This window comes from Ahaetulla prasina, chromosome 7, assembly GCF_028640845.1.
Source record: "Ahaetulla prasina isolate Xishuangbanna chromosome 7, ASM2864084v1, whole genome shotgun sequence".
In the NCBI taxonomy this organism is placed as follows: domain Eukaryota; kingdom Metazoa; phylum Chordata; class Lepidosauria; order Squamata; family Colubridae; genus Ahaetulla; species Ahaetulla prasina.
Genome location: NC_080545.1, coordinates 102,374,522 through 102,387,337, shown reverse-complemented (window position 1 = coordinate 102,387,337; position 12,816 = coordinate 102,374,522). Strand labels below are relative to the sequence as shown.

General features: G+C 54.8%; 1 protein-coding gene across 1 annotated transcript in view; it reads right to left on the bottom strand.

Moving 5' to 3' along the window:
• SHANK3 (SH3 and multiple ankyrin repeat domains 3) overlaps positions 1 to 12,816 on the bottom strand; it is a 309,563-nt gene that overhangs the window by 259,713 nt on the left and 37,034 nt on the right. Inside the window, 1 exon segment of the mRNA XM_058191734.1 lies at positions 2,255 to 2,839. Coding sequence (XP_058047717.1) covers positions 2,255 to 2,713 — 459 coding nt within the window. The 5' untranslated portion in view covers positions 2,714 to 2,839.

Here is a 12,816-nt window from a genome sequence, read left to right as displayed (position 1 = left end):
TTCCCCCTCCTTTGCTCAAAGATGGCACTGGGTGATTGCTGGAGGAGATGGGTGGAGGGAGGGAAGGAGGGAGGAAGAAGAAAGGAAAAAGGAAGGAATGGGAGAGGGAGGAAAGAGGGAAGGAAGGAAGGCAGGACAGATGGGTCCAGAGGTAAAGGCCTCTTTGATGTGCCCTCCTTCTCTCCCCACTCCCCTCCCCCACTGCCTCAGTCCTGGGAGACTCCTGAGAAGAGCAAATGGTCCCAGGAAGAGAAGGGAAGGAAAAGTCCGAGAGGGACTCGCCTGCCTTCATCTGCAGGGTCTCCACCCAGAAGGAGGTCCAGAGCTTCCCTTGGCCAGCCAGGACGCTTGAGAATGGCCCAGAAGAAGACAACCGTGTCCAGTTGGAAGTTAGAAGGGCTTTCCGAAAAGGGAGAGAGGGGAGCCCAGGGGGGCCGGCTTCCCAGCCACAAACAGAGAGGGGGACCAACTGGCCTTCAGGACCCTAAATCCCAGTCCTGGGATTCTCCAGCCCCCTCCCCAGCCCCTCCTTCTCTCTCCCTAAATCCTCCCCAGGCCCTCTTCTCCCCTCTGTCCAACACCCCCCCGCCTCCTCCCCCCACAAGGGTGACCCAGCCCAAATGTCCCTCCATTCAAGGACCTGGCAGGCTGAGCGGGTTGCAAAAATCAGCATGCTGAGACTTTGCCAACCTTCCCACGACTGACCACAGAGGCCCAGAGACTCAGGGAGCTGCTGGAATTCGTGCCTGACCCCTCCCCCAATTCGCCCATCCAGGTGGAGCAGCCGGGAAACAACAATCCCCAACCCTGCAGACCCCGGCCACACTGCCCACCCCGCTGGAATTTCCTTAGCCCAGGCAGCGGATGAGTGAGCTGGGCAAAGGGAGTGGAGGGAAGTGCAGGAAGACGGAGGTGGGGCGATGGGTGCCCCTAGCAGCCCTGGCACAACGTTTCAGGGCTCTGCTTTCTGCTTGCCTCGGGCAGGGCTGCTGCAGGGAGGCTGGGAATATGGGGGTGGGGCGGGGACTGGGAAGTTGCTCCTGTCCTGGAGTGAGACCCTCGCTGAGCCCCCAGGGGTCTGAAGGGCAGGGCTCTCCTCCCCAAGCAAAACCAACAGGGAGCCCAGGAAATTGTGCCCCCACCCAGTCTGGGGGCTTCAAGATTTTTCTCGTCCCCACCATCCATCAAGCAAGATCAGCATAGGTCCCTGCATTACAGCCCCGAGCATCTGCTGGGTGCACACACACATACACATACCCCGCAGAGCACTCCAGCTGCAGCCTGTGAACAACACTGGCACCTTAGCCCCACAGAACTGGGGCTCAAACTTCAGAAGAGACCACAGAGAACGTCTCCAACCCTCTTTGCTTCCTGCCCCAAAGTTCTACTTCCCCCTTAGATTCCCAGCCCCACAGAGATGGAACCGCACCAGGCCCTGATCAGCCCAGAGCCACAAAAGGCCTCCCCACACCCCACACAGCAGGGGCATCTTGCAAACCTCCAAAAGGCAAGGGACCCTCCTTGCCCCCCAATACATCCCCCACGCCTTATAACTGGAGTCCACAGAACCTCCCTCCAAATTCTAGGCCATTCCAGAATACAAATCCCATCCTTCTTGGCCAGCATGCCCAGTTTCATGGGAGCCAGAAGGGTCAAATGCCCCTTCTGGGACTCCACTCCAGCTTCAAAGACCAGCCTAAGCCCTCCTTCCAAGAAAGACCCTCAGGGCCCCTTAAGTAACCCCACCCTTCACCCTCTTGGTCTCTGCCCCATCTTGGCTGCTCTAGCCTGCCAGCTGCTACCAAAATCTCCAGCAGCAGCAAGGCTTTTTTGGGGGGGGGGGCTTCTCCGTGGATGAGCCCCCATTCCCCTTCATCTGTGGCTAGAGCATGCAGTTCCAAGATGCTGCCCCCGCTCACGATTCTTCCCAACTCCGAACCCTCAGCCGGCCCCCCTCTGCCCGCATTCAGGACCATCCCAGCCTCTGCAGAGTTGAGGGAGGGAGGGAGGCGAGAATGTGGGGGGGGGCTTCTGCGCCCCCTCCCCCGGACTGCAGTTGCGTAAAAGTTTAGCCAGCAGCCATTCCACAGGCGGGGGAGCGGGGCGGACTGCAGCCGGTGGCCCCCTCCCTCCCCGGGGCAGGGGACTTGCGCCCACCCGCTCTGGGCCGGCGCTGCGGGACGCGCACCTCGGCCCGGGTGCAGCGCCCCCGGCGCGGCCCGCCGCTCTCCTTGGTGCTGCGCGCCCGACTTACCGTTTGCTGGAGGTCCGGGATGCCGATGCGCAGGACCAGGGCGTTGGGAGCTGGCTCGTCCATCCGCCCTGGCGGGGGAGAGGCCGGCGTCTCGGAGGAGCAAGGGCCGGGGCCGGGGGCGGCGGCGGGGGCGGCGGCGGGAGGCGTGATGGTATCATACAGGGTCTCCTCCCTGAGGCTGCTCTCCGTGCTCTCCCCAGGATCGCCGTTCACCACGCCGGCCTGCTGCAGCTGCTGGCAGCGGTGCGAAGACTGCTCTTCTTCTTCTTCTTCTTCTTCCTCCTCCTCCTCCTCCTCTTCCTCCTCTTCTTCTTCCTCCTCCTCCTCTTCCTCTTCCTCCTCCTCCTCCTCCTCCTCGTCCTCGTCCTCCTCCTGCTGCTGCTGCCGCCGCCGCCGCCGCCGCCGCTGCTGCTGCTGCTCCGGAGACTCATGTTTGCCGCTGGCTGGGCTGAGAGGCATGCTCTGCGCGCCGGGGACGCGTGCCTGCGCGCGCGCCTGAGAGTGGGCAAGGGGGAACGGGCAGCGCGGCTAGCGGGCGCACATCAGCCCCTGGCCCGGGGGACCTGCCGGCGGGAGGGGAGGGGGCTGCACGCCGGCGGGGTGAGCAGAGAGAGTGGGTGGTTGTGGCGGTGGCAGGGAGCCCAGGATTGCGCGGGGGGGGGGAGAATGTCCCATCCCAGGAGAGGGGAACACACAACACACACATTCCCACCCCAGAGAATTGGAGAGAAGTGTGTGTGTGTGTGTGTGTGATGGGGGGGGGGAGAGAGAGAGAGAGAGAGAGAGAGAGAGAGATTGTTTAATAATGGTCAATGACCTCCCCCCAAAAAAACTTTTCAGAAGTCCCCCCCTCCCCCTCCCAAGGGGAAAAACGGTCTGGGGTCCTGCCAGCAACCCCTTCCCTTTCTCCTGCCTCAAAGACCCTCTAAGAGGTCCATAGTCCAGGGTGGCCAAGAGATGGCTGTCAACAGGTGCCCTTTGGCACTAACGAGTGGCAAGAGGTCCCACTTGGCGTGGCCCTCAATGATGTGAGGACCTCATTCATCTGAGCATGTGCCAAGGGCTTAACTGGATCCTCAGGCAGCCACATGTCTGGCTTGGGCTTGGACTAGAAAGCCTCCAAGGTTCCTATTATTCTATATGTCGCTGGATGCCTATGCCCACAACCCATGGCATCCGTACCACCTACACCTTCTCAAATCTCCAACTCCAGAACCCTTTTCCTGCCTTTTGTAAGCCATTCTGGCTCACCAAGAAAGAACAAGCCAGCTTTTTTTTACACCTAAGTACTTTTGTCCTATGAATCATGTTGCTTGTGGGCTTCTTGGTTCGATTTACAGCCTGGCAGGGTTTTCTCCCCAGAAGCTCAAGGCTCCCTTTAATATTGTGACCATCCCACCAGGCCAACCTCTGCCTCTCTTGGGCTTGGCAAGGCCACCCAGCCACTCTAATAAAGGAGAATCTCTGTCGCTCGGGGTCCTTGGTGCTCACTGAGCCTGGTGGTTTCTTGCAGACGTTTCATGACCCGAACTAGGGAACATCATCAGTGCTGTTACCTATAGTGTTACCTAGTTCGGGTCATGAAACGTCTGCAAGAAAACAGCATCAAGGACCTCTCCTTCTGCTTTTGAAGCCATGGTTTGTAGTTCAGCACAACGGTGGCTTATTTAACCAACTTTAGCTGCCAAGAGAGAGTCTAAGGCTTAAAAGTAGGCCCAGGCTCTCCAGCGCCCGGCCTCCTGGGCCATTCTGGGTAATTCCAAGCACATGCCCAGCGCCCTGGCAGGCCGGATGCCCGCACAGAGAGGCTGCTTTTCATCCGCACGCTTGCTCAGCCCTAAACCCCACTGAAATTACATCCTGGGAATAAATCTGCCTGGATCAAACTTCTTGGCTGGATATAAATACCCTGCCTTTGTCAGTCCTCCTTTGTATTTTCATTTGTTTCTTCTTTAATCCTTGACCGATTACTTATTTCAGTAAAAGGAACCCCACCCCCACCCCCCCGTGGGGAAAAAGGGTGACGGTGAAACCTAAGGAAAGGAAGAGTTAGGGAGAGAGATATTGTTTGGGTTGGTAACAAACTGTGTACGGATTATATTTGTGTTCATGTATTATTAATTCAATTTATACTCAAAGTTATATCTAATGAATAAGTACCTATATCAAACAACCCGGCTTGCTTTTCTTCAGCAATAGAACAGGTTTAAAAGTGTTTCTTCACAAAGTATCTCCCCCCACCTCCACTTTTGTTCACAACTATGCAATAAAGCAACACAGTTGGTTTGTGCCAGGCAGGTGTTTCAGCCACTCCAGCAGCAAAAGAGCCGTTATTGCTCTCAGCCAACATTCACTGGGATGTCAGGCCTCATAAAGTCACTAAAGCCCCTTTTCACAGCTACTGAACTGTAAAGAGTCGAAAATGGACCAGAGCCACGAATTTTGATTTAAACTTTTTTTTTTTAGCCTATGGTGAAAATGCCAACGCCAATCCAAACATGCAGGGGGCTCTAAGACAACCTGGTTCAACCCATTCTTCACATCTTGGAAAACATGCTAGTTGAATTGAATCAGCTAAAGCGTTAGTAGCAGCGGGGTAACTACATTGGCATCACGTGCAAAAGTTGACAAGTTTTAAACTTGGTTAACTTTTGATGGCATAGGCTCTTGTCTGAATCTGGCCCAAGCAGCCAAGGGAACTGGCCATGGGGGGGAGGAGGAGGAGGAGGAGGAGAAATGACTGTGTGTTGATAACAATGATGATGATGATGATACTGGAGGAGGAAGGGGAAGAAGAAGGGGAAGGAGGGAGTGTGGGAGAGAGGAGGAAAGAGAAAGGAGGAGGAGGAGGAGGAGAAAGAGGGAGTGAGAAAGGAGGAGGAAAAGGGAAGGAGAAGGGGGAGGGGGAGGGGGAGGGGGAGGAGGAGGCATTCACATGTGAGAAAGCTGAGCAGGCCCAACCAAGTGGCCTGCTCCTTCAGCTGGGACCAAGAAGCCCTGAGATTGGCAGCAGCAGAACCAGCCGTTTTGGCTTCCTGGCTCAAAGTTGGCCTCTCAGCCCGATTCTCAGAGAGAACTCTTCCTCGCCCGTCTTCTGCCCTTCAGCACAGCTTCCAAGGAAAGGGCCCCCCTCCACTCTTTCCTTGGAAGCCCCGGAGCTGAGCTCTCCTGTGCCTCGGCCCAGCAACATGGGTCCCAACTCATCCGATCAACCAGCTAAGCGTGAGCGAGGTTTGTAGGCCGGCCTCCGTTCAGCTCCTGCAGAGCTTCCTTTAATTGCCAAAACTCGTTTTGTGAAGGCTGCGAAGAGCAAGAGCGAAGTGGCATCTCACAGCCCGCCTCGTGGGAAGGGGGAGAGGAGAGCTTTCCGGTGGGTGAGAAGCCAGGGGGGCTTGGGGAGTTAGGAAATGCGGAGGGTTATGTAAGTGAGAATGCGCAGGACCATTTTCGGCCCCAAGGAGCAGAGCGACCTGGCCAAGCACGACTCGCTTTGGGAGAAGGTGGGCATTTCCTCGCCCAGGAAGGTGCCAGTGCCTGGGGCCCAGCAGGAGAGCTGGACTGTCACCCATTGCATGCGGGTCAATTGCAGGACAGCGTCACCTGAGGATGGAGTTAGGAGCCAGGCTGGATAGAAGCAGGAGGGAGATGCTTGAATTGCTTGGCTTGCTGCCACCTGGAGTGCCCTCCGTGCAGGGGGTGTCTCGAGGACACTCAAAGGTGCTTTTTCCAAAAAGGCTGCCGGACTTTCTTGCTTTCTTCCTTGAAAACCTTTCACTTCTCACCCAAGAAGCTTCTTGGGTTCTTCAGTTCAGAACTGAAGAAGCTTCTTGGGTGAGAAGTGAAATGTTTTCAAAGAAAGAAAAAAGCCTCAGAAAGCCCAGTTGCCCTTTGGGCCAACCCAGACCTGGATGAGGGAGAATCTCCAAAGACCCTCCGGAGGCCCAGGGGGTCCTGGGCTAACGCAGGTTAGGAGACCCCTCCAGGGCAGGGAATCAGGCTCAGGATTCTCCGGTAGTTTACAAAGATCCAGAGCCTTACAGGTAGCCCTCCAATTACAATTGAGCCCAAATTTTCTGTTGTTGTTAAATGAGTTTTGGCCCATTTTATGACATTTCTTGCCACGGTCGTTAGGCGAATCACTACAGCTGTTAAGTTAGTGACAGGGTTAAGTGAATCCGACTTCCCCCTTCATTTGGCTTCTCAGAAGGTCGCAAAAGGGATCACGTGGCCCCGGGACACGGCAACCATCATAAATATGAGTCAGTTGCCAAGCGTAGGAATCTTGATCACACGACCACAGGGATCATCTTTTTCACATTTACGACCGTTGCAGCATCCACATAGCCATGGGATCAAAATTTGGAGGTTGGCAATTAACTCATATTTATGATGGTCGCCGTGTCCTGGGGTCACGTGATCCCGATTTGCGACCTTCTGACAGGCAAAGTCAATTCACTTAACGACCGTGTGACTAACTTAACAACTGAAGCGATTCACTTAACAACTGTGGCAAGAAAGGTGGCAAATAGAGGCAAAATTCATTTAACAACTGTCTCACTTAGTGTTGGACGTTTTGGGTACGTCGAGGACTTCCTTCCCCCAAAGGGAGGAGGGGAGGACCTTTGCCCTGGGGTTAAGCTTTGGGATTCCCCCAGCCGGCATGCGGGGGCTCCTGCTGCACTCAGACTAAGCGGGATTAGCGATGCTGGTTAGTTTATTCATTTGTCCTAAGCGCAGGCGAATCATTCTGAGCAGCGGCCGTCTGGAAATTCTCAGCGCAAGCCTGATTATGGCCACACAAGCTTCTCCGAGCTGGCAGGACGAATTGGATTAATTTCCACCCGGACTGAGATTGAAGGTGTTGCAGTCCTACCCAAAAGGAGAGCCCCCCCCCCGCACCTGTTGGGGACCTCAGGTGAATCAGCGTAGCTTGTGTGCACCTATTTCCACATTGTTACCGTTTCAGGTTGCCCCGAGCCCTGGAACCAACAATGCTCATCCAGCCCAGAGAACGGCCTGGCGGCTGCAATTGCTAGACCAGACACTTCGGGTGAATTCAGGCTATTTCTCTGCAGCTTATTGTGAGGTGCACACCCAGGACAGTCAGGGAGCTTACGGTTCAGTGTATCGCACGATCCCAGAAAACGGGCTAATTCAGTAATGAGGTTAAGTGTGCTGTGCGAGTGGAGATTACAAGATTACAAGATGACCAACTTTTAATTATGTGAAACAGCCCTCGCCTCTGTTCTCCCCTCCCTCCCTTCCTCCCTCCGACTCTTCTCCAATTGTCTCTATAATTACAAAGAGATCTTGGGACCAGGACCAGCTCCTATAGGCGGGCTGGGGGGAGGAGGAGGAGGAGGAGGAGGAGGAGGAGGAGGAGGAGGAGGAGGAGGAGGAGGGGGTCTCTTAGCTGAAGAACGCAGGAGTGGGCAAGCCCAGGAAGAGAAACAACCTTCCTGGAAGGCGAAAGCCTTTCATGAATGACTTTTCTTCTAACCTAGGATGGAAATAGGCTGAGAAGGGCCAGCAAGGCTATCCCAGAAAAGATGCTCTCCTGAAGGCTGTGGCCCAGGAGCCCTCTGGCTCTGACTGTGGTCAGCCAGAAAAGCCCACCAGCTTGTTACTCCTCCAGTGGCACCAGGTGACCTTGTCCTTGAGCATCTGCCAAGGCTGCAGCTGCAGTGGGCCTCTCTTGCCAGTTCTCCACTGGGGTTATGGCCTGCGATAGCCATCTGCTTCCTCGGAAGACTTCCCCAGGGCCTGATCACGCAGGGAAGCGTGCTGCCTTTCTTTCCCACAGTTGGCAGAAAGGATCCTGCAGAAGGATCCCTGGGTCCCTTCCAAGAAGCTGGGAATCTTTTCAGGCAGAGGGCGCTGTGCACTAGATCTTCTTCTGGAGCCACACCCCCTTCCCCTTCTAGAACACGGACAGGAGCAGCCATGGGAAGGAGGCAAGAGAAGAATCCAGAACAAAGATGACCACGTTTTGCCTGGAAATCCCCACGAGTGAGATGAGGGAGTAGTGAATGAGTTCCCCCCACGGCTTAGTTTCCTTAGGAGGAGAATCCCAACCCAACAGACCATGGCACTTCTAGGCTAAGATCCTTCAAGCATCCTTAGAAGAACTATTATTGTTTCTTAATTCACTCAATCAAATGAAAGCCTCCATTGAGGAAGTGGCCAGACATCAGGGCCAGAGGCTATAATCAGGCCCTCTGGAAAGGATGTAATTGAGCCTTCGGAGGCATCTGTGGTTGGGAAGCGCTCAGCTGCGGAAAGTCCAGGACGGAGGGCTCAGTTGGACTTTTCCCAAGCAGGATTTCAACTGGGTTGCAATACACAGATGTCACTTGTCGTCTTGTGAGTGACCTCTGAAGACAGAGGTGGTGGGACTGGGTCTCTTGGTGGCTTTCCGTATTGTCCACCAGGAGACCCTTCTGGCTGGCTTCAGGACTTGGGGCAGGAGGCACTCTCTTGTGATGTCCCAAAGATGCTTTTTCAAGAGGCAACTGGACTTTCTGGTTTTTCTTTGAAGGCGTTTTGCTTCTCATCCATGAAGCTTCTTCAGCTCTGACTGGACATCTTCAAAGAAAAACCAGAAAGTCCAGTTGCCTCTTGAAAAAGCACTTTTGGGACAACCGTGACCTGGAGGACTGAGAAGCTCCATAGACACTCTCTTGTGGTGGTTCTCCTGCTTCCTTGGTGGCCGGTGCCTGTAGGTGGGGCAGGGGAGGTCTAGTGTTAGGCCCGTGATGTGGGCCGCTCAGCGCTTGGGACTGCCACATCTACTGGAAGCCACTGGGTGAGGTCCTCTGAAGGCACAGGGTGTGGGATTATCCATTTCTAGGTCTCCACGCCAGGCCCTTCAGTGCTGGTCCAGTACCTGGAAGCTGTGGGGAGGAACAGGCGCCAAGTCAGCCCTAGCAAGATGGAGGGGCTTTGGACTTTTGCCCCCAAGAGCCTGGTGAGGTGCCATCTTTGACTCTTGATGGGGTTGTACTTTCCCAAACAGAGCTGGTGCACAAGTTGGGGGTTCTTCTGAACTTGCACATCCTGTTCTTGGTGCCCTCTGAGCTTGGGGATTTTCTTGCAGGTGTTTCATGACCCAACTAGGTAACCTCATCAGTGCTAGAGGGAGGGGGACTTGCTTTCTGTTTAAATATCCCTTCCCTTCTAGCACTGATGATACCTAGTTGGGTCATGAAAGGTCTGCAAGAAAACAACCAAGAGAGAAGATTGAAATACACTGCCGGACTTTGCAAATAGACAAACAGAGGATGGGAGGAGGAGGAGGAGCAAGAGGAGGGAGAAGGAGGAGGGGAAAGAGACAGAGAGAGAGAGGGGGGCGGGGAGGGAGGGAGGGAGAGAGAGAGAGAGAGAGAGGGAGAGCCTGTCTGTATCTGGGGCGGAGGGCCCTTAGTCCTCCTCCTTTCCTCCTTTCTCACAGGAGGGTCAGCGCCCCCTCGCCTGATTTCTCCATCCTCCAGGCTCCCAGGTGGGAGAGGTTGTCAAGATTACCAGTTCCACTTCTCTGCCTTTGCCACTGTGCAGACACCCCGCCAGGGGGAGCCCCCTCCCCTCCCCTCCCCTCGCCCGTCGGTTTCTCAGCTTCCAGAGCAGACCCAGGAGGAGCCACCACTTCCTTCCTTCCTTGTCACTTTGCCTTGAGGGCTGCAGCCCGTCTTCTGCCCACAGAGTCACGTGGGGCGCAGCGGGGGGAGGGTAAGTGGGGGCTGTGTCACCATACGAAGGACTTTATTTTACTGGTGGGAAGGAAAGCCGATAGCTGGTTGTCCTCTTTATGCCGGCTTCTTCTCTCTCCCAACCAGCCCCTGGAGCGAAGGGCTCAGCCCAGGGGTGAAATGCTCCCGGTTTGGACCAGATCGCCCAATCCGGTAGTGATGGCAGCGGGTGGTTCGGACAACCGGTAGAAAAATCCCTCCCCCCCCATGCCCCGCTGAGCCGCGCAATCATCAGAGGTTTTTTTTAAAAACTTTTAAAAGCATTTTTTCTACGGGAAAAAAGCTTTTAAAAGTAAAAACAAAAAGCCTCTGATGATCGCGCGGCTCAGCTGGGATCGTCAGAGGAGCCTTTTAAAAGGATTTTTTCTTCAACCTCAAAGAGGTTGTAGAAAAAATGCTTTTTAAAAGTTAAAAAAAAAAGTTGGCCACGCCCACCCAGTCACATTACCCACCACCACCAAGCCACGCCCACAGAACCGGTAGTAACAAAATCGTCCAGGTAAGGCTTTTATCCTGCCTTTCCAATCTGACCTCTGGGTGTGGGGTGCACCCTCTCGCCCACTTTTCCTCTTCAAAATTTGCAGAAAAGAAGCGGCTAGAGAGAGCCTCAGGCGGAGGGGCCAAAGGGGGGGATCAGCCTGCAAGCCTTAGGAAGCCACAAGAGGGCGGGTCCAACCCTCTGCAATGCCAACTGCAGGCCTGGGAAGAGTCCTGTAAAATAGGCCTGAGCAGTAAAGTAGCTAGTTGATGCCCTCCACCTGTGGGTCCAGCTGTTCCCAGACCCCTGAGCTGGCTCACCAGAAGGCAAAGCAGCCTCCACTTTGGGAAGGGCAGTATTGGGAATTTGCCAGTGTGATCATCTGCAGCAGGTGCCCGGAAGCCCTCCCTCTCTCTCCTGCCCTCCCTCCCTCCCTCCCTCCCTCTCTCTCTTATCCTTTTCCTCTTTCACTTTCTCTCCTTTTTCCTCTTTTCCTCTTCTTTCTCTCTTTCCTTTCTCTCTTTCTCTTTCACTCCTTTTTCCTTTCTCTCTTCTTTCTCTCTCCTTTTTCCTCTTCTCTCTCTCTCTCTCTCTCCCTCCCCCACCTGTGCCCCCTGGTTCTTTAGCCTAGCTGAAGCCCTCTGCTTTGGAGCTGGAGATTTTGGGGGCCGTGGTGGGGGGAAGCCACATTTCCCACGCAGAGAGGAAGAGTGAAGGCAAAGCTGCAGCTGTCACCATAGGAACCCCGGTGAATATGCAAACCTGAGTAACCATAGGAACCCGGGCAGCATTGCTCAGCAGCCCCCCCACCCAGGCAAGAGGGACCAGGGCATGTCAGGATGTCGCTCCAAAGGCTGGCAGAGACAGGAAACGTGTCATCGCCCCGTGGAGGGATTCAGATGCCCAAGGACACCTCTCTGCCCTCCTGACCCACCACGTGCCCATTGGTGGGGCATTTTTGGGGCACCCACCCAGTTGCCTGGAAGAAGGCCAGCTCCGCCCTCTAAAAGGGGTGACACCCCCTCCTCTCCGTCCTTGCCAAGGTCATCTCTTCATCTGAAAGGGGCTTCGGGGGGGGCACCCCGACATCCGAAGTAGACCCCAAGCTTCTCTCCCGATCCCCAGTTAGGCACCGAGGGGGAAAGGAAGCCTGAAGGATCTCGAGTCACCCAGGGTTGCTCAGACGCTTCTCTAAGCCCAAACCTTGAACCGGCCTAATCTAGGTTAAAATGAGGACCGGGGGAGCAATCGGAGCCTCCTGTGGGCTTTCTCATGAAGGGCCCCATTGCAAGGTCTACTTAAAGTCCTGGCAAAGAGAAGGGGGTGGGGGGGGGCCATAAAGTCAAAAGGGGATTAAAATTTGGAGGCTTGGCAACTGACTCACATGTATGACGGTTGCTGTGTCCCGTGGTCACGTGATCCCCTGCTGTGACCTTCTGACAAGCAAAGTCAACGGGGGGGAAGCCGGATTCACTTAGCAACAGCAGTGATTCACTTAACAACTTTGGCAAGAGAGGTTGTAAAAAATGTTTCGTTTAGCAACAGAAATTTTGGGCTAAATTGTTGGTTGTAAGTCAAGGACTACCTGTATAAGCCAGTCATAAACAGAATCAATATTAGCAACCGACCGCTGGAACAGAAGGTGTGGGGGCTCCATCACGGGAGGCTTTCAAAAAGAGACCGGACAAACATTTGCCTGAAATGGTAGGAGATCTCCCGCTGGAGCAGGGGGTTGGACTAGAAGACCTCTGAGGTCCCTTCCATCTCTGTTATTCTATGCTTAGACCCCCCAAAGGTTCAGCCATGTGTGGAGGAGACCCAGAAGGAAGCCCCATTGAGCTGACTGGAGCCAGCAGAGGTTCTCTAGGCTTTTCCCTGGCGCCTGGCAAGCCGAGTGGAACGGCAGCGGCTTCTGTGGCGCCCACCTGCCTGGGGAGGGCTTTTCCTGTTGCACGCTGCCAGGGGAAATATGGGAATGCATAAAGCCAGGCGGCATGTTTTATAGATAAGCCAAACAAGGCAATGTTCTATGCTAATCGAGTGATACATTATGCATTACATGTCATTAGAGCAGTAACGTTAAGTTTTGAGTTTGTGAAGAAATCAATCCTGCCCGCATTTCTGTTTTCCTCAAATTCGAAGAGGAAAAAGGAGCAGCTGATCTCCGGGGCTTCAGATTTAGGTCTGTCTCCTGCGAAGGAGGCCCTCAGGACGATCGTCAAAGGGGGCCCATCTACAGAAGGACAAAACTGCAGACTTGCAGAGTTGGAAGGGACCTTGGAGGTCCTCTAGTCCAACCCCCTCTTCTCAAGCAAGGAGGCCCTATACCAGGGCTTTCC